This window comes from Carettochelys insculpta, chromosome 29 (genome assembly GCF_033958435.1).
Source record: "Carettochelys insculpta isolate YL-2023 chromosome 29, ASM3395843v1, whole genome shotgun sequence".
Classification (NCBI taxonomy): Eukaryota; Metazoa; Chordata; order Testudines; family Carettochelyidae; genus Carettochelys; species Carettochelys insculpta.
Window position 1 is genome coordinate 13,587,086 of NC_134165.1, and position 20,386 is coordinate 13,607,471.

The 20,386-nt window shown below is 59.7% G+C and overlaps 2 protein-coding genes across 5 annotated transcripts in view; one reads left to right on the top strand and one right to left on the bottom strand.

Annotated features, from left to right (window-relative positions):
* The window catches only part of AGAP2 (ArfGAP with GTPase domain, ankyrin repeat and PH domain 2), a 48,226-nt gene extending 38,862 nt beyond the window's left edge, over nt 1-9,364 (top strand). For 2 of the 4 annotated variants that reach the window (XM_074979510.1, XM_074979507.1), the window contains exons 11-18: nt 60-222; nt 1,623-1,742; nt 1,891-2,043; nt 3,189-3,340; nt 5,066-5,156; nt 5,296-5,518; nt 6,947-7,202; nt 7,719-8,054. In XM_074979510.1, coding sequence (XP_074835611.1) covers nt 60-222; nt 1,623-1,742; nt 1,891-2,043; nt 3,189-3,340; nt 5,066-5,156; nt 5,296-5,518; nt 6,947-7,202; nt 7,719-7,925 — 1,365 coding nt within the window. In that variant the 3' untranslated portion in view covers nt 7,926-8,054. Of the gene's footprint in view, nt 1-59; nt 223-1,622; nt 1,743-1,890; nt 2,044-2,614; nt 2,675-3,188; nt 3,341-5,065; nt 5,161-5,295; nt 5,519-6,946; nt 7,203-7,718 lie in introns of all 4 variants that reach the window. The other 2 variants (XM_074979508.1, XM_074979506.1) reach the window with 2 other exon arrangements.
* Nucleotides 9,365-9,522: 158 nt separating this feature from the next.
* LOC142003147 (glycoprotein-N-acetylgalactosamine 3-beta-galactosyltransferase 1-B-like) lies at nt 9,523-20,102 on the bottom strand. The gene is made up of 4 exons (XM_074979849.1): nt 19,965-20,102; nt 17,338-17,508; nt 12,452-13,116; nt 9,523-11,278 (listed from the first exon to the last, which is right to left on the bottom strand). Exons 2-4 carry the CDS (start codon nt 17,486-17,488, stop codon nt 11,114-11,116), a joined length of 981 nt encoding a protein of 326 aa, XP_074835950.1. The 5' UTR covers nt 17,489-17,508; nt 19,965-20,102; the 3' UTR covers nt 9,523-11,113.
* Nucleotides 20,103-20,386: the final 284 nt, after the last annotated feature.

The window sequence follows — 20,386 nt, forward strand, 5'->3', positions numbered from 1 at the left end:
GGCTCGCAAGGCTGCGACCTGGGCTGGTAAGTTGGGTGACTCCCCATCTCTCCCGCTAGGACTACATTCACAGCACCCATGGGAAGGGGATGGACCTCCTCCGCACCACCGTCAAGGTGCCTGGCAAGCGCCCCCCCCGGGCCATCTCTGCCTGCAGCCCCTCCTCCAGCATCAATGGCCTGGTGAAGGACGTGAGCGGGGGGCAGGTGCCCGAGAGCGGCGGTAAGTGACCACAGGGCCAGCTCGGTGCCAAGACCCGGCCTGTGCCACCTCCCAGCTCCTGGATTTGGGGGAAAAGGGCAACCTGGGCATCTCCCTGCTGTCACTCCCTAGGAAGTAGGGGGCAGGACGCTCGTGTGAGTAGGGGAGGCTGGCACCACAGCAGGTGGCTCAGAGGGCACGAGGGGCCTGCTTTGGGGCTTTCCTGACCCAGAGAGGTAGGCTGGTCGGGGTGCCCCAGGAGTTGCTGGGATCATAGTCCTGTGCCCAGCTGACATAGCTCAACAGTGACACCCAGTGGATTGCTCTGAAGCCAGGGCTCTGCAGCCTGCAGCTTCCGATTTCTTTGTGGCTCCTGATGCTATAGTATAAAACAAACAAAAAAAAAAATCTTCCTGCTTATTTGCTAACCGGCGAGCGTCTAAAAGCCCAACACCGAGCAACTTCTGTCTAAAGAGCAAGCGATAGGTGATCTCGAAACCTCGAATAACTCCCCCTTTAATATGTGCAGTGCACTGCGGGATGGGTTGCTAATAAAGGCTTGATTTCGTCAAGGAAAAGGGAGCTGGCAGCGTTCCTGCTGGGAGGGGCAACGGGCTTTGCAAGAAAGAAAACTGAAATTAAACAAGCATCAGCAGGGGAGCCGAGTTAGTCTGTATCTTCGAAACCAACAAGATGTCCTGTGGCAACTTACAGCCTAACAGATATTTTGGAGCATAAGCTTTTGTGGGCAAAGACCTGCTTCCTGAGATGCATCAGACAGGAGCTGTTCCTTGTTGGGCTTTTAGATGCTCACTGGTTAGCAAATAATCAGGAGGATTTTTGTTTTTTTTGGTTTTTTTTTTTTTTTGCTGTGCAATTATAGCAGCGCACTGCACGTATTAAAATATTAAAGGGGGAGTTATCTGATGATGCGGGTCTTTGTCCACGAAAGCTCACGCTCCAAAATATCTGTCAGTCTATAAGGTGCCACAGGACGTCTTGTTGGTTTTGAAAGTAAACGGGAAGTCAAACTGGCAGAATTAAAACAAGTTGGGGAGTGAAAATCAGGAAGACGGTGGTAGAAACCCACCCCCGGAAAGTGTGAGGAAATAGAAGAGGTAAAAAGATTGGGACCGTCCTGCAGGAAACGTGTATCACGTCACAAATCAGTGTGCACGCTGCTTGTACACGAGGCGCGCTTTGGCGTTATCATAGTCACGGGCATTGAGGTGTTCGAATTATTGAGTGTTTTACCAAATTTTTTAAGAAAACGGCCCCTCTTGCTGTTTTGGTTGCTGACACTTGCTCCTAAGTTGGCATGGCTGGTCTGTATGTCACCATACGGGCCCAGTGTGCCGTCTCAGCTGTATCCCACACCCTCCACCTTGGGGAGACCCCTCAGCCCCCTTCTTTCCCCATAGCGAGCCTCTCCCCTGCGGTGCTGAGCCTCCCGACAGAACAAGTGGGCAAAGCCTCGGGGAAGACGGACCGGCCCCTCCAGCGCTGTGCCTCGGCGGCCAGTGCCAAGACCTCCGGCTTGGGTAGGTTCAGTGCTGCCCCCCCAAGAACTCCTCTGAGGTGGCTGGTTCAGGGCTCCCCATCTCCGGGGGGATGCCGGGGGTTCTCCAGGCATGCGGTGGACAATGGGGAGGCCGTGGGGTGATTTCTCCCACCCGTGTTTCTCTGCAGAGGGGGCCCTAGCCGGAGACGGGGTGTCCAGCCCCACCCCCAGCCCCAGCAGCAAAGACCCGCCTCCTTCGCCCATGATTGACAGGAAGAAGCATCGCCGGAAGAAGCTGATGACCCCCTCGAAAACCGAGGGGTCGACAGGACAGGCGGAAGGTGAGGGAGGCTGTTGCCGCGGTAACACAGGGAGCCCTGACTTGGGACCAGCCAAGCTGCCCCTGGCCCATCCCACAAGGAGCAGCCCAGCTCGTGGGGGGGGGGCAATGCGCCCTGGGAACGGCCTTGGGGCAGGGAGGGGCTGGGGGCTCTGGAGGGACTGGGTGAGGCTAAGTCTACACTGCAAAGCAACAGGGCTTGAACCCTGGGCCCCGGCTTGGCTCCACCTCTATCCTCAGGGGTCCTGGAGCCCCCAGCTCCCAGCAGCTCAGCTCAGCTCAGCTCAGCTCAGCTCCCCCCTGGCCTGGCCCCGATCATCCCGGTCCATTCTGCCAGCCCCACCCCCTCAGCTCTGCAAATGGCTTCCCAGCATGCACCTCTCCCTCACCCGCCCCCCCCCCGCACCGCTGCTGGAGGGGGCTCACCCCCACTCGCTCGCTCACTGCTTCTCTCCCTGCCTCCGTGCTTTGCCCCCCCCCACCCCACAGGGCTTCCCCTCTCCTGGCGTTGTCTCTTGACTGTCTCCCTTTTCTCTCCCGCTGCGCCCCCCCGCCCTGCGGACGCCCCGCAGCCAAGCGCAAAATGTGGAAATTAAAAACCTTTGGTAGTTTAAGAAATATTTATAAAACAGGTAACGGGCCGCGGCCACCGCGCCGGACGGGTGTCATTGTCGTGCATGCCGAGGCGCGTCCGTCGTGGGGCGGGCAGGCGGCGCTACGCCCGGGAGTGCCGGCTGGCCTGGGGTGGGCTCGGAGGCCTCTGGGGAGCCATAGCCGAGGGGCACGGCTCCTGGGCAAGGTGCCCAGCCCGCTCGCTGCTCGCCTGCATGCTCTCAGCAGCAGCAGGGGTCAGTACGGGCCACTCTGCTGGGGCCTCCGCCGTGCATGCGCCTGCCTAGGAAGGAGCAGCCGGTCCCCTCCGGATGCTGCCCAGCTCCTTTGTAACGGGTATTCGATGTCGTCCCGCCAAATAAAGCCATAAGCAGGGTGAGGGGGGTCAAGCAGGGAGATTCCCCAGGCCCAGCCTTAGCACCCCACTTCCAGCAGACGGAGCATCCCCAGCCTGACCACGCAGACCTCCGGAGGGTGCCCATGTGGTGACGGTCGCCCCTCCCCTGGCCTGGGGATGCCCTTTCCCTTCTGCAGAGGAGGAGAATTTTGAGTTCATCATCGTCTCCAGCACGGGCCAGACGTGGCACTTCGAGGCGGGCAGCTTCGAGGAGAGAGATGCCTGGGTCCAGGCGATCGAGAGCCAGATCCTGGCCAGCTTGCAGTGCTGCGAGAGCAGCAAAAACAAGGTATGCCCGCTGCTCCCCAGAGCCAGCCGCCTCCTGTCACGCTCTTTGGGCATTTACCCGGAATCCTCCCTGTCATCCGGCTGCTGAGCCAGCAGAACAGCATGCCAACTCCGGAGAGTCCTGTCCTGCCTCCTGGGAGGGACCCAGCCTCCCATTAGCCAATCCCTGAGATGAGGAAATGCAGCCACCTCTGGGTGACAGCAGCCAAAATGTACAGCTGGCAGCATTTAATACACCCTCACCTGACTTTCTCATTCATACACGAGGGAAATACAACATAAATGGGGCTCCTATAAGGAGGGTGCATAACTGGTTGTAAAACTGTTCTCAGAGAGAGGTGAGCAAGAGATGGTTCACAGTCAGGCTGGAAGGGCGTAACAAGTGGGGTTCCGCAGGGGTCTGTTTTGGGACCGGTTCTGTTCAGTATCTTTATCAACGATTGAGACAGTGGCATAAACACTGCTTCCCAGGTTTGTGGATGATACCAAGCTGGGAGGGTTGCAATTGTTTTGAAGGATAGCGTTGTAACCCCAAATGATCTGGACAGACTGGAAAAATGGTCAGACAGAAATGGGACAAAGTTTAATACAGACAAATGCAAAATCCTCCACTCAGGAGGGAACAATCGCCTTCACACACAGAAAATGGGAAGTGGCTGTCTAGGAAGGAGAACCGCAGAAAGGGATCACGGGGTCATAACCGACCAAAAGCAAAATGAGTCAACAACATGACAGTGTTGCAAAAAAAGCAAACATCCTTCTGGGATATATTTACTGGAGTGTCGTAAGCAAGACCCGAGCAGTCAGTCTTGCGCTTGGCTCTGTGCTGATTAGCCCTCACCAGAGTATTGCGTCCAGTTCTGGGTGCCACGTTTCAGGACCAGAGAAGAGCCACAAAAATGACTGAAGGTCTAGGAATCCTGAGCTCTGAGGGACGACTGAGAGAACTGGGTTTGTTGATTCTGGAAACATGAAGGCTGAGAGGACATGATAGTGGTTTTCATGGACCTAAAAGGTTTTTACAAGGAGGAGGGTGGAAAATTGTTCTCTGATAGGACTAGAAGCAATGGACTTAAACTGCAGAGAGGGAGGTCGAGGTTGGATATTAGGAAAAACTTCCTACCTGTCGGGGGGTTTAAGCACTGGGATGAATTGCCCAGGGAGGTTGTGGAATCGCCATCCCTGGAAAGTCTTACAAGCAGATTAGACAAACAGCTGTCAAGGATGGTGCAGAGGGCGGAGGAGACGGCACTTGACGTCTTCCAATGCCCCGTCCAGCTCTAGGATTTTATTCTATAATCGTGGGGGGTGGAGCTAGGCCACACCCCTCTCTCTCTGGGGTCTTTAATGCCTGTGCAGGGAATGCCGCCCCTTTGTCCCACCCGAGGCCCATGTGCCTCTCACAGGGCAGACGTGAGTCTGCCGGGATTTAAACCAGCTGTGAGGTGCCTCCCCTGGCGCCCAACACCCTTGGCTGGTGCCAGCCTGCTGGGCTGCCAGCCCAGCCTCCCTCTGCCAAACCAGGCCCCGTTGTGCCCTCTGCGCTGCCCACTGTGGGCACGTGAGGTCCAGGCCTCCTACCCCCACTTCCCTGGGGGCTTCCCCTGGCGCAGCAGCTCCCTGACTCCCACCACGGCAGAGCAGAGCCTGGCACCGGGTTCTCCTAGGGGGCTTGTGCCTGGCTCCCTGGTTGCTTGGCCAACTGCCCGCCCTTTGCCCCCGGCAGGCCCGGATGGACAGCCAGAGTGAGGCCGTGGCCATCCAGGCCATCCGAAACGCCAGAGGCAACTCCCTGTGTGTGGACTGCGGGGCACCGAGTAAGTGGCACCTCTGGGGGGGGCGGTGGCACCAAGCTGGCACCTGCGGCTCCCCCCGGACGCTCCCCCAGCCAGCTGGCGCCTGGCAGCCCAGCAGCTTCCAGGTGCTGATGGAGACCTCTCCTGCCCCCTCCCCCAGACCCCACGTGGGCCAGCCTGAACCTGGGGGCGCTGATCTGCATCGAGTGCTCGGGCATCCACCGGAACCTGGGCACCCACCTGTCCCGGGTGCGCTCGCTGGACCTGGACGACTGGCCCCTGGAGCTCACCCTGGTGCTGACGTCCATCGGCAACGAGACAGCCAACGGCATCTGGGAGAAGAACACCCATGGCCGGCGGAAGCCGACCTGCGAGTCGTCCCGGTGAGTGCCCACCCCATGCCCCGGCCCCTCCCTGCGCCCGCCCTCAGGGCACTGCAACAGCTCATGGAGAGGCCCTGGAAATACCAGACCTCCCCCATGGAGTAGGGTCCTGTGGGGAGCAGGCTGTGGGCACTGCCAGTGTGCTGGAGGTGGAGGCTGCAGGCATCGGGACTTGGTACGGCGAGGCCCAGGAGAGGGGCCTCCAGTTCTGGGCACTGTGGGTTTCTGGGGGGTGCCCGGCTCTGACCACTGCAGGCTGTAAAGAGGTTCAGGGGTCCCCAGGCTCTGTCTTGGCCATGAGTAGACAATGGCTTGGAATCGCTCCTTGCCTCCTTGAGCTGCGGCAGGCCACTCAGTTCCGAGCTCCACGCAGTTCAGGGTTCCCTGCCCTGATCTGGGCTCACCCCTGCAGGAGTTTCCTTAACCCTCAGCTCTGCCACTGCACATCCAGGCTGCCTTGTCCAGCTCCTTTAATCTCAGTTCAGTTTCCAGGTGCTGCCGCTTCACAGCGGAGTTGCTGAGCAGGGTTGCAGGCTCACAGGCCGATGCCCTCTGCACCCCACGATTCCTGGAAGAATCTTTCAGTGTGCCAGACTCCTTGTGGGTCACCCGTTCCCTGGGGTTAGGCTGTAGGCCCCTCTGCCCCCTGGGACCAATTCCAATGGACTCCCAGAAGAACCTCCTCTCAAGGACTATGACCACATTATCTTGGGTTCAGCCACAGGCCCCTCCGCTTCTGGGAACTGCACCTCACTGCCCTTCTGCACACCTGGGTCTCGCTGGCCCCCCTTCTTCCTCCTGCACCCCAGTCACTTACTGCTGGGTGCCCCATCCTCGGGGTGCGGTACATCCCACCACTGCCACCAGTGTAGTGAGGTTCAGGGGTCCCCAAACTCGGCACCCCATCTGCAGGCAGGAGTGACTCTCACTCAGCAGGAGAACAGCGGGTTTATTAGCTGACAGGGACACAGTGTCCTACAGAGGTGTCGGGACAGCAGGCAGAGAGAGCCAGGCCGATCCGTGCCAGGGCCTTGCCCCCTCCTTTGCCTTTCTGTCTCCCAGCCCAGACTAACTGCTTCCCAACTCCCAGTTCCAGTTCAAACCCCTCAGGCTCCACCTCCCACTTTGTCTGAAGCCCAGAGGTCTCACCTGGTCCCCTCGGTTACCCTCAGCAGGAGCCCCACACCCTCTGTGACCCCCCCCCCACAGGTATCCCCCACTACATCACACAGACCCTGGGGAGTACCTGGCTCTGAGATCTGCAGGCCCCTGGGATACCCAACTCTGGTCACTGCAGGCCCCTGGGGGTACCCAGCTCTGAGCACTGCAGTGCCCTTGGGGTGCTCAGGTCCAGGCTTTGCATCTCTGCCCAGTTTGAGCATCACCGGGCTCTTGCCACCCCACCTCCATGTGTGCGTCTCACTGCAGGGAGGAGCGGGAGTCTTGGATCCGGGCAAAGTACGAGCAGCGGCTGTTCCTGGCGCCGTTCCCGAACCCCGAGATCCCCCTGGGGCAGCAGCTGTTCCAGGCGGTACAGGAGAAGGACCTGAGCACCATCCTGCTGCTGCTGGCGCACAGCACCAAGGAGCTGATCAACACCAGCGCTGGGGACAAGGACCGACGCACGGCGCTGCACCTGGCCTGCGACCTGCCCCACGTCGTCATCACCCAGCTACTGGTGTGGGTATGTCCAGGGGTACCTGGGACTCCGTGTGTCGGGGGGCTGGGGAGCCGTCTCCCGGTGCAGGAGCTGCCACCCTCGCTCATAGCAGGATTGGGGAAGGGAGAGCTGCAGAACTGGGCACCCCGGCTGGGGGCAGCAGGGTTAGGGTGCCTGCTGCAGGGTGAAAGCGGGGGGGGGTGTTCCCATCTCGGGCAGAGGCCCGCCCCAGCCTGCAGTGAAGTCATAAATCTGGGCATTGTGACATCACTGCCTCAGAAATGTGTGTGACATCACAGGAGACCTAAACGTGGCAGCCAATCAGAGCCAGCGAGGGCTCCAGCCCAGCCAGTCAGAGGCCAGAGCACCCCCAGCCTGAGCACCCTCCTTACCCTGCAGAGGGGACCCAGCCCGGAGACTCCACCCCGGGCCAGTGGCACATCCCAGTGGCCAGCCAGAGGGGGTCCCCGGCTCCCTGGCTCTGGGGGTTCGGGACCCCACCTCCGGAGCCAGGCCCCTCACCCCGCTCTCTGTCTGCAGTACGGCATCGACGTGAAAGCCCGCGACGCACTGGGCCACACGGCCCTTTTCTATGCCCGGCGCGCCGGGAGCCAGGAGTGTGCAGAGATCCTGCTGCAGCACGGCTGCCCGGGCGAGGGCCACGGCGCCAGCGCCACGCCTGGCCTGCGCAGGAAGAGCAGCACAGCCAGCGTGGGCCGCTGCGACACTCGGACCGCCCTGGTATAGCTCGCCGGCCCCACCGGACTGCCCCAGGCAGGGCTCAGCCCCAAGCGGCGGGGGATGGCCGGCGCCTCCTCGGCGCTCCCCTGCTACCCACCACCCGGACCAGCCGTGACAGGGCCCGAAGGACACAGGGCGGCCAGGGACGCGTGCAGAAGCCTGCGGCAGCGCCCCCGGGGCTTGCTGGGCATCTCCATCCTCCAGGGTGGCCCGGGCGGGACAATTTGTATTTTTGTTGCTCTATTTATTACTCGGCCCCTGCGGGTGGCGCCAGTTCCGGCCTGTGCTGCCCAGCGCCCTGGGCTCCTGCTGCCCTGCTTGCGGCTCAGGCAGGGGAGGGACCAGGCGGGGCAAAGAGGCAGCTTTGTGTCCCGAGCTGAGCACAGGGCCGGGAGCCAGGACTCCTGGGTTCTGTTCCTGGCCCTGGGAGGGGCATGGGGCCTAGTGGTCAGAGTGCAGGGCTGGGAGCCAGGACTCCTGGGTTCCGTTCCTGGGCCTGGGAGGGGCGTGGGACCTCGTGGTCAGAGTGCAGGGCTGGGAGCCAGGACTCCTGGGTTCCGTTCCTGGCCCTGGGAGGGCTGTGAGGTCTAGGGGCCAGAGTGCAGGGCTGGGGGCCAGGACTCTGACACTGACTTGCCATATGAGCCCACAGGTTGCCCTCTCCTGGCTGTCCTGCAGGATTAAGGCCAGGCCAGGGCCAGGGCTGGGGTGGAGAGGGCTCCTTTGTTCCTGTCTGTAACGAGCTTTGATGGTGAAAAAATGTGCTCTGTGTTGTTCCAAGGTGTTTGGGTTCCCCCCGCCGAAGCTGCTGCCCACCCCCCAAATCTCTCCCCTAGCCCTGCGGGACCTGCCGCAAGGTGCAAGCTATAGTGGGGGGCACAGGTGTGCAGTGCAGGGGGAGCCTGAAGCTGCCTCTGGGTGTGACACACACACACACACACACACACACCAGCCAGCTGGGCATGCTTACGCTGCACAGAGACCAGCAGGTAGCACCTGCCTTGCCACTGGGTTCTGAAGTGTGTGGCAGAGGGCCCATCAGCCAGCCCATAGCGTGTGGGGCCAGACTCCTGGGTTCCCCAGCCATCTCTCTGGTGGGCTAATGGGGGGAGTCAGGCCCCCCTGGGTCGTCTTGTGGCTCTAGGTGGGGAGTGAAGAGTAATGGTTGGGAGTGGGAGTCAGGACACCTGGGTTCTATCCCCAGCAGAAAGAGGGGTGCTGGGGGAGGCAGGATGCCTGAGTTCCAGCTGCTTTAGAAGAGGAGGGCCCCCCCCCGCTTGGGCACCCCCCCACCCCAGACAGCAACACTACCCTGTCCCCTTACCAGCCTGCACCTCCCCCCGCACAATGCAGCTTGCCATTTTGTGCTCCAAGCCCCCTCCCACCCCCCAGCAGCTCCTTTCTCTGCAAAGCAGCTGCTGCTTCCTGGGGCGGGGCGGGGCGGGGGGGGGGGGGGGTCAGCTAGGCCTGGGGCAGTGACCCAAAGACACAGGTGGGTCACACCTGCAGGCGCTGGCCTGGCACCTCCTTATGGCCCTGCCCCCCCCCCCTGATTGTACAAAGCCCCCCCCCCGACTGGCCTCTCCCAGCCACCTCTTGGGACCCCCCCATTTTAATTTATTTGTTAGGCTGGAGACAGACAGACAGACACACACACACACACACACACACACCCCGCCACTGTCTCTGTGGAGAGGCTAGTTTGGCAGCTAACCTGGCACAATGTTGACAGGCCCCTGAAAGCAGCTGTTGTAAGTGATGCGGTTTCAGGCTTTATTTCGATACGTGATCAGGGTAATACCGATAACGCCCCCCTGGTTTCTTTTCATGCATGTAACCCCCCCCCCCCAGGGGGGCTCAAACCTGGGACTGCTGGCGCTGAGGGCGGGAATCAGCAGCGGGAGTGGAAAGTCGGGTGGCGCTCGGCTGCGGCTGCAGAGGAGCCGCGTTCTTTCTGTACGTGGCCTGGGTGCCAGTACGTGGACTAGTGAACCCCACCCCCCTAGGTTTGTGGGTTACCCTTGCACTCCAGGGCTGGGGGGGTGGGGGGCAGAGCTGAGCCGTGTGGGGTTCCAGGGCCCTACTGCAGTGTCCTGGCTCTCTGCTGGACATGCAGGTGCCCCCCCGCCTCCCCTTCCCCTCATGCCACCAAATGAGCACGGGGTGGGGGGCTCAGCTCGTGAATGTATTGGCTGTTGTGTTGCACAAAGACGCAGGGGGCCTTGCACAACTTTTCAGCGCTCGTTCGGGGAGGCGGATGCCTGCCAGAGGCGGGTGTCACCGAGCAGATGGGGGCGTGGGGGAGGCAGCAGCTGGCCCTGGGCGTGGGGTGTGTGTGTGTGCGTGTTTGGGGGTGGGGGGAGACAGGTGTGTCCAGCCAGCACTGACACCAGTGGCCGTGTACAGCGTTTTACTCTCTTGGATTGTAACTGTAAGTACGTAACAATGTCCGATTTAGAGCTGTCGCACAAGCCTGGTTTCTCCCACATCGGGGGGGGGGGCCAGTGGGCACTGAGGGTCCCCAACGCTGGGCTGTCCATGGGGGCAGGGGAGGGGAGCAGGGTCTGTCTGCTCAGGCAGCAGAAGGCAGACTGGTTGGAAACCCCCACCACCACCCCGGTGGGGCTGGGGGAGCCCAGCCCAAATGGGCCCCACAGCCCAGTACCATGGGGATCTGGGGACTTGGCCACCAGGTGGCGCGATCCCCCTTCTCTGAGATCCAGCTCCAATGGGGGGACCTTCCCCCCCCCCAAGGCCAGACCCACCCCCCCGCCAGCTGCACAAAGCTGGCAGCGGTAGCCACACAAGGGAGGTTTGGAAGGGGTCTGCCCCCTCTTAGCTGGCTGCCCCCAACATCCTCCGAGGCTGTGCCCAGGGACTCCCCAAAGCCACTGGGGTGCCCTGCCTGAGTGCTCCGCTCGGCACTGTGCTTGGCTGCACCTACGCAGCCATCGCCTGGCAGCCGGTGGCCTAGCTCGGTGTCTCCGGCAAGGGGCCATGCGGGCTCTGCTCCACGCCAGGGTGCCCAGGCACTCAGCTGTCCGTGCAGCCCTCGGGCCCTGCCTTTGCCTCGGGCGTCTTCCGTGGAGCCAGGCCTTGAGCACCCCACACCACTAATAAAGCGCCGTCTGTGTCCCCCTGGCCTGAGGTGTTTCGTGCCCATCGCGGGTCTCCCTCCGCTGAGTCGCTGGCAGTCACCCCTGGCCGGGCTGCGTGAGATTCCAGGCTGCCAGTACCGGCTGGTAGCGGGGCCGGTAGCCGTACGGGCGCAGGTGATGGGCCAAGTACTCCCACAGGTACATCTCCTCCGGGGTGACGTAGTGGAAGGAGATGGTTAAGTCGGAGCAGCCCTGAGCGCCCTGCAGGGAAGACAGGGAGCCGCCATCAGCCTGGCTGGGGAGGCTCCATCCCACCCCCCGACGGACCAGGGCAGCCTGGCACCCGCCACCTGAGGGCGGCGTTTGGTGCTGTCCTGCCCTCAGCTGCTGCCAGTCACAAGCCCCCCGCCATCTCCGGGCCCTGATGTGCAGCCGGTGGCGCGAGGAGGCTGGTGCCAGGGTGGGCCAGGCTGGCAGAGTGGCACAGCACATGGAGAAGGCGTTCTCGTTGGGGGCGCAGGCATCCCAGGGCAACCCTCCCCCCCCCCACGTCATGGAAAGCCAGTGGCTGCCAGTGGAGCTGGCAGTGCCTGGCATGGGGCAGTGTTGCTTCTAAGTGTTTGGGGCAGGGAGGGCCATGTGTACAGCTGCTCAGGAGCAAGTCCAATGCTGCCTGGTGCTGAGCAGTGCACCCACAGCCAGCAGCTGCGGGTGTGGCTCAGGGTGGTGCACATCCATACCGGCCTCTGTGCATGGAATGATCTTTGTTCCACACATGCATAGGGGGAGCTGTGAGGCACCCCGGCTCTGGGCCCTGGTCAGAGAGAACATCCTGCCCCCCCAGGGCCTGGGAGAATGACCCAGGCTGCTCAGCTGCAAGCAAAGGGACAGACAGGCAAACCGGGGAGTGCCAATTGCCAGCCCAGGCTGGGCAAAGGCGCAGTGTGTAGCGTGCGAGCGTCTCCCCACCCCCCCCCCCCAGCCTGGAAACAGACCAAGACCCCCCTGGCCAGGTCGTGGGCAGAGAGGAGCCAACCAGGCCCTCAGGATCGAAGCACAGGAGTCATCGGCCCCAGACCTGGTGACCAAAGCTGCAGCAACAGGCTCGCGGGTGGGGTCCAGCCAGAGCACCAAGCCCTGAGAAATCCTGGGCTGGGGGGCGGGGCTTGGTGGTGGGCGGAGCTGGGTTCGTGGGTGAAGTTGGGTTGCTGGGCGGAGCCAAGAACCACACCAGCAATCCTGGGTCGAGCCCTGGGTGGGGTACAAAATTTGTATCCACATCCATCTCCACAAGACTCAGCTGCGGAGACCTGCCTCCGTAGCTGTGGCTTTACAAGCTCCGGTCATGGGCCCACAGTGGTCTGGTGTGAAGGGCTGAGCAACCCACCTCCCTGCTGCCCCCTCCCGCCAGAGCCGGGACCCCCAGACACTCACCCCCAGCACAGGGTAGAAGGAGTAGCTGAGATAAGAGCCATCATGCTGGAGTGTCGCCCCCAAATGCCTCTCTGCGGGGAAGGGGTGGAAGGTCTCGCGCCCCAGGGTGTCCCGGGAGTCCCCTGCCTGGACCCCCATCTTCTCCATGCACTGGCCCAGCGCCATGTCCTCCACCGGGCTGGTGTGGGTGCAGACCTGGGTGCGGAAGCCCTCCACGAAGCGCCTCAGGGCCTCCTTGCTGAGCACGTAGCCGGCCCCACCGCTCATGTAGCCCTGCTTGACGAAGGGCTGGAACCGCTTCCCGAAGTAGACAGGCTCCTCGGGCGTGCGGTTCGCCAACAGCCAGCGCAGGTTGTCCAGCACCATGAAAGTGTCGTCGTCCGCCTTGAGGAACCAGTCGGCCTGCGCCAGGTGGTGCTGGTGGACGTACTGGAAGGCCCGGATGGTTTTCCAGTACAGCTGGTCCCGGCCTTCCTTGGTGTCCAGCCCCACGGCCGGGAAGGCGTCGTCCTGCACCGAGCTCATGAAGAGCACCACGTTGCAGTGCCGGGCCCACGTGGCCTGGACGTGCTGGGCTTTGCGCTCCAGGTTGCTGGGGCCGGTCATGACCCAGCACAGGATGCGCACCTTGCTGTACAGCTCGGCCGCCGTCGCGTTGTCCTTCTCTGGGGAACGGAAGGAGAACATCTTATTTCACAGCACGTTGCTCAGCTGGTTACACTCAAGGTCACGCCGGCAGCTGTGGGACACTGGCAGCGGTACCTGAGTGCTTGAGGTCATGGAGGTCACAGAATCCCAGGGCGGGAAGGGACCTCAGGAGGTCATCTAGTCCAGCCCCCTGCCCAAAGCAGGATCAGCCCCCAACTAAGTCATCCCAGCCAGGGCTGTGTCCAGACGGGACTTAAAAACCTCTAGGGATGGAGATTCCACCACCTCTCTAGGTAACACATTCCAGCGCTTCATCACCCTCCGGGGGAAATAGTTTTTCCTAATGTCCAACCTGCACCTCTCCCTCTTCAATGTCAGACCATCGCTCCTTGTTCTGCCGTCTGTCGCTACTCAGAACAGCCTCTTTAGAGGGGTGTACGTGTGGGGCTCACAGAGGGTGGGGGGGCTCCTGCTGAGGGTAACCAAGACGACCAGGTGACACCTCTGGGCTGCAGACAAAGGGGGAGGTGGAGCCTGAGGAGTTTGAATTGGACCTGGCAGTTGCGAAGCAGTGAGTCTGGGCTGGGAGAGAGAGACAAAGGAGGGGGCAAGGCCCCAGCTCCGGGGGCCCCTCGGGGCCTCCTCTCCCCAAAATGGATCGGCTGGAGCGTCTCTGCCTGCTGCACTGACACCTCTGTACCATGCTGTGCCCCCATCAGCTCATAAACCTGCTGCTCTCCTGCTGAGTGCGAGCCACGCCGGCCTGCAGATGGGGTGCAGAGCTTGGGGATGCCTGAACCCCATCACAGAGCCCCCCGCCCCCAGGAAGTTGAAGCCAGTTATTAAATTACCCCTCAGTCTTCTCTTCCGCAGACTAAATAACCCCAAGTCCCTCTGCCTCTCCTCATAGGCCATGGGCTCCAGCCCCCCTAATCCAGCCCCTCCTGCCAGATCCTCTCCAGTGCTGCCACCTCCTTTCTGCACTGGGGGGCCCCAGAACTGGACACAATACCCCGGATGTGGCCTCACCAGTGCCAAATAGAGAAGAACAACCACTTCTCTACAGCTGCTGGAAATGCTCCTCCTCGTGCACCCCAATATGCCTTTAGCCTTCTTGGCTACAAGGGCCCCCTGTTGCTTCTCCTCCATTGTCATCCCCAGGTCCTTTTCTGCTGCACTGCTACTCAGCCAGTGGGTCCCCAGCCTATAACAGCGCTTGGGATTCTTCTGTCCCAGGTGCGGGACTCTGCCCTTCTCCTTGTTGAACTTCCTCAGATTTCTTTTGGCCGAATCCTCCAATTTATATGGGGCTCTGCCCCTTTGGGCACTAATCATAGAATCACAGAACTGGAAGGGGCCGTGAGAGGCCAACGAGTCCAGCTCTCTCACTTACAGCAGAACCAGGCTTCAGCTAACCGGCTGTGGGGAACCTCTTTGGGTCACGGGCTGCTGACCTGCAGAAAAAATCACTCGGGGCCGCACACACGAGAGAACCTCTCAATGACCCAGCCTCCGAGGGAGAAAGTTCCTCACCAAAGTGTGTCCCAGCTGAGAAGCTGGAGAAAGAAAGCCCCTGTCCTCAAGCCTGGGGTGGCAGAGGGCCAAGAAGCTCAGGGCTTACCCCCAGGGCTGAGTTCACTCTTCTGGGGGTAGTAGGTTTAGTGAGGCCCCTCTAGGCTCTGGACGAGGGCCAAAAATAAGAGGCACAAGGTGCCAGGAGGGTGCAGCAGGGAAGCACACTTGAAATAGGCGTGTGGGGTCTGGGTGGGCAGGAGGGTGCAGGTGGAGGCTGGGGGTGAGGGTGCATGGTCTGGGCGGGCAGATGGGTGCAGGAGTAGGCTGAGGTTGCAGGGTTTGGAAGGGACGAGGGCACAGGAGCAGGGTGGGTGGAAGGGCAGGGTGCGGAGGAGGCAGAGGATGGGGGATTTTCCCTAGCGAAGCTCCGGGCGGGGAGCAGGTGGTTCCACTCAGCTCTGTGCGTTGCAGGGAGGTCTCCCTGAAGGCACCATTCTGCCATTTCACCAGGCAGCCTGAGAGGAATTTCAGGGCAGGTGGTACCAAGCTGGTTGTGGGGGACTCAGGGCTTGGGGGGTGCAGCCACCGATCTGTCCAGCCACCAGATCCCCGGGGCTGGGGCAGCGACCGCTCTACCCAGCTGCCCAAGCACCAAGCCTGGCTGCCCCATGGCTGTCAGCCTGTTTCCCTCCCACCTTTTTCCCGTTTGTCCGGCTCATTGTAAGCTTGCACCCCATCTCCCGCAGCATGAGCCGCCCCTCCCAGCTTGGCACCACCCGCAGACACCTGTCCCTTATCCGAATCAGTGATATTGACTGGAACTGGGCCCAGCACCGACCCGTGCAGAGCCCCACTGGTTAGGCCCTTCCAGTGTGAAAGTGACGCACTAAGAACTACTCTCTGGGAGCCACTACCCAACCAGGCATGCACACACCTCACGGTATTTCCCCACTTTGCTAACAAAGTCATGCAAGACTGCACCGAAAGCTTTACCAATACCTAGAGCTACCAGATCAACTGCGTCCCCCTTAGCAGCCAGGCTTGTCACCCACGCACGAGAGCAGCCAGGTGGATTTGGAAAAATTTGCCCTCTGCTAATCCATGCATTTATGTAACACCTTATTATCACCTTCCCGCTATTTGCAAATTAATTATTTGCTCCATTATCTTTCCTGGCATAGAAGCTAGACTGACTGGTCTGTAATTTCCTGGACTGGCCTTTTTATAGCTGTACACTGTGCCCTTTCTCTGTCTGCTGGAATTTCTCCCACCTGGCATGACTTTTCTTCCTGGCTCAGAGATCGCCTCAGTCAACTCGAGTGGCCTAGGCTGCATTTCACTGTGGCCTGATGACAGGAGGACATCTAACTAATTTTTAACTTGTTCTTTCCAGATTTTAGCTTCTGAACCAACCCCCTTTTCACCGACCTTCGCTATGGCAGGCATCCAAGCTCCACCAGCCTTCTCGGGGAAAACCAGAACAGAGCTCTTAAGCACCTGTGCCGTTCTGAGCTGTTTTTGTTTCTCCATCTGTGGTGAGGAACAGGCCTAACCTGTCCTCAGTCTTCTGCGTGCTTTTAATGTCATTGTAAAATGTTTTTTGTTACCCTTTATGGCAATTTTCAGCTCATTTTGCACCTTCCTCTTGCTAAGTTTGCCCCTACATAGTGGTTGGTCTTCATCCTTTGCCGTTTGACCTTGTTTCTGCTTTTTTTTTGTGCGATTCCTTTTTGAGACTATTCAGGATCTCCTGGTGAAGCTGGGTGACCTGTTGCCATACGGCCTACCCTTCTTACGCAGAGGGCTAGATTTTGCTTGTGGTCTTAATAATGACTATTTGAAAAACTGCCAGCTGTCTGTAGCTGGTTTCCCTATGCGGCCATGGTTAGCCTTCCAAACCGGTCGATCTTCTGGAGTTTGATTGTGTGTGTCTGATGGAGACATTTGAAATCGATTTGCCTGGCAGTCGTGAAAACTTTCCTGGCGACCTCCCTCAGTGAGGACACCTGAAAGTCGGCTGCTGATACGTTGATTCTAGCTATGCAATTGCAATAGCTAGGAGCAGGTATCTGCAGTCAACTTTAAGATCTACTGTAGACCAGGCCTGAGGCTTGCTTCCCCGGGACAGCTCTCTAAGTGTGCTCCAAGTTGAAATCTGCTATCCTTATTTTGCTGTTTTCCCTCCTATTTCTTAGAATCATGACGCTTATCATTTCATGACCACTTTCACCCCAGCTGCCTTCCACTTCCAAATTTGCTGCCAGTTCCTCCCTATTTGTCCAAATCAAACCTAGTCCAGCCTCTCTCCACCTGGCTTTCTCCACCTTCTGAAGTAAAAAAAATTGCCTCCAATACATTCCAAGGATGTGTGACTAATACTGCTAGCTCTTATGGAGCCCTGCCCAGCCACTAACCTCGAAGCCCCTTGTCACTGAGGGGACCATCCTTAGCCCCATTTTGCAGATGGAAAAACTGAGGCTCAGCAAGGGACAGGCACTTGCTGCAGGTCACCCATTGGGACAGTGGCAGAGATGCAGCTAGAGTCAGGCTGTTGATTCCCAGGCCAGTGCTCTACCCACTAGGATGCACTGTCTCTGCATGTTCCCCAGGACCAGTGAAATTTGCACTGACAACTCTTGGTTGAGTTCCCTAACCCAGGTCAGGGGTAGCATGCGGGAGAGGGAGTCAGCTTTGTCAGCAGATGGACTGTGGTCCTCCTTTACCTGAGTGCAGCAGGTCATGGCGGGTGCTTTGCACCATCTCTGGCTTGCTCTGCCTCATCCTGTTGTGGTACCTGATGGCAAATCCCAGGGCAAACCCCACAGCCATGCCCAGGCAAAGCCGCAGCACTTGTCTCCTGGTTGGGTGGCTCATGGTGAGTCAGCGCATGGGAGCTGTATGAGATGACCAAGAATAAGAAAGCGCTGAAAAGGAATTGTTTAACAAGTGGACGTTAAACCCCAGGGAGGAAGCCAGAAAGTAGCATCCACGCTAGCATGTTACATGTAAAACCATGACATGACTAGGCATAAAAGGTGTTTGAAGAACAACAAGCCAACTAACAGCAAGCTGGGTTTTTTTAAGAACAGCAGAAGCAGGAAGTTTGCTAAACAACCAGTGAGGTGTGACAAAATGGGTATTTGAGGATTTTATTCCCATGGATACGGTGCATGTAGCAACAAGCAGGGTGTGCCTCAGTTTCCCTAAGCATGGCATTCGTGCATAGTTGTGATGGGCGGTGAGTTGTGAGGACGTCTCACACAGAGGCCCTACCCTCCCTGTTCTTGCTCTCTTCAATTGATTTTTTGAAATTTTTTTTTGTTTCAGGACTGTCACCCTTAAATCTGCCACTCAGGGTCTATCCCTGAGATCTCCCTGGACACTCAGTGGCAGATTTAAGGGTGACAGTCCCGAAACAAAAAAAAATTTCAAAAATCAAATGGAGAGAGAAATCTCTGAGCTGCAATTTATTTGCAAATTTGACTCCGTGGATTAAGCAGAGACTGGGAGTGGCTCACAGTTTACAAAGGCAGCTTCTCTGCTCTGGGTGCTAATAGCTCCCCATTAGTCTCTGACAAAGGCTCACATCCCCCTGTCTGATCTGACTTGGTTGGTCCTCTTTTGATAAGTACTGATGATCCTGGGCCATTTCCACCTTGCTGAATAGACCTTGTCAGCTCTGGCCCTTCCTCTTACTGGGACCCCCCTCTTTAAATACCCCTCTGAAACCACCACCCCCCGCAGCCACGCATCTGGCGAAGTGGGTCTTTGCCCGTGAAAGCTTATGCTCCAAAATATCTGTTCATCTATAAGGTGCCACAAGACTTCTCGTTACAATTATGGGGGAAAAAGTCAACACAGTTGCTCGAAAGGGACCTCATGCTTTACTTATCTGCTAGATGTCACTGAGGTGGTCCATAACCCTGTGAAAGAGTGGGAGCCAGTGGCTAGCGACTCCTTAACTTCCCCGAAAGACTTTGACACGTTGTCTCACCAAAGGCTCAAGTGGAGCGAATCGTGGGCTCCTTCCACGGGTGGAATAAATTTTGTGCTGTGCACAGAGGCAGGCACGTATGTGCACCACCCATAGAAACACAGGCCACCCGCTCTGGGTGCTCTGCTCATCAGCTGGGCAGCAGCTGAAGCTCCCCTGGGTGGCTGCCCACGTGCTCAGCATACAGGGGACAGAGCTCCCAGGCAGTCCTGCCATGTGGACACTCCCAGGGCTCCCAAACGCCTGGATCTCCTGGTCTGCCCAAGCCCTAAGCCTGGGCCATGAGCTGGCCGAGGGGCTGGGAACACAGGGTGCTAGAGCTGTGAAATGGACAAGGACATGTCGGAATCAGGCCTTGCCCGGCGGGTGCCCTGGGAACACCCGTCCAGCCAGCGTGAGTTTCGCAGACATTCTGCTGCAGCTGAAAAGGCCTGAAAGAAATGCAGTGTTTGGCCAAACCGGAGGTGAAAACGTTGCAATTCCCCATCACCTGGGCGCCTGCGATTTGTCCTTTTCTCGGGGCTTGGGGGCCTGGGACCCCCCACGCTGAGCTCCAGCTGCTGTTCCTAGCCCTGATCGTCTCTCCCAGCCTGCCTAGTCCCTCCGGCCCCTCCTCCCTGCCCCTCTTTAGCTCCAACAGCCTCTTACCTCGGCTAAAATGTTAGACCTGCTGGCAGGGGCGCTGAGCCGGCAGGATGTTACAACCCCTACAGTCCTGCAAACGCATCTCTGTAGAGCTTGCTCCCTAGTGCCCTGGCAGTGCTGGTGGAATTCCTTCCTACAGCCCCGCTCCAGCCTGGGGGCCAGGCATTCCCAGGTCCTTGACCCTCCCCTGGGCTGCACCTGCCCAGTGAACCCCAGTGACCCAGTCGTGGTTACGGGCAGGACTGGAGCCCCCAATGGGACATACGTCAGGGACTGGCTCCAGCCAGGCAGAGCCCTCGGGGAGCAAGGGAGGGATGGGGCACCGAACTCCTTGCAAAAAAGCTGTCCCCCAGCACCTTCCCAGAACCCACCAACCTGTGCCCGCTGCCTCGCCTCCTGCCCAGCCACAGCCCTGCGCTAGCCACGGACGGGGGGCATCTGGGGATCGCTCGGCTCCCTCCCCTCCCCCTCTGTGGGGACTCACCCTCCCATCCACCAAGCCAAGTCAGGGAGCACCCCTGGGTGCTGGGAGGCCCTGCAACCCTCCCCCCACAGGGGTGGGCAGGGTTTTGGCTCCCCTCATTATCCCCGGTGCTGCCAAACCACTAGCATTTAGGCCAGCAAGAAGGCAGTGGAGCCTGCCTGGCCCCGCACCTGCCTGGCCCCAGCACCCTCCACGCCATGGGCGCTGCCCCCTCTGTATTCACTCACCTTTACGTGCCACCCATCGGCAAGCAGCGACCCCTCCTCAGGCAGCGCTGTGGGCACCTCCTCTCTGTCTCGCTGCCGGTGCTTGCCAGAGGCTGCCACCTGACTTCCCAGGGGAGTTGCAAGTGGACCTTGATCCCGCACGCAGCTCAGCTCTACGTCACCTAGGTGCACCCGCGCCCCACCCCAGAGTCAGGCCCAGATACGGCGGCCAGCCCCATGGGCAGGGCCTGGCACCGCACCAGTGAGTCCCTGCTGCAGGACACCCACAGAGCCTGGGTGGGGCGTGGGGATGGGGGAGGCTAAGGCTGGAGGCTTCCCTGGGATCTCTGCTCTCGGCTGCTCCTGGTTACAGAAAAGGGGGAGACTCCCAGAGCGGCAGGGGGGACCCCCACTGGCTCTATCCCCTGCTGTGGCCCTCTCCT

Bases quoted from the DNA above. Each gene is read 5' to 3' on its own strand.
- LOC142003147 (XM_074979849.1), bottom strand. From the start codon at position 17,488: ATGAGCCACCCAACCAGGAGACAAGTGCTGCGGCTTTGCCTGGGCATG. The intron at 13,117-17,337 runs GTAAAGGAGGAC...TCCGTTCCCCAG, and splicing joins CCATGACCTGCTGCACTCAG to AGAAGGACAACGCGACGGCG. The intron at 11,279-12,451 runs GTGAGTGTCTGG...TCTTCCCTGCAG, and splicing joins CCTTCTACCCTGTGCTGGGG to GGCGCTCAGGGCTGCTCCGA.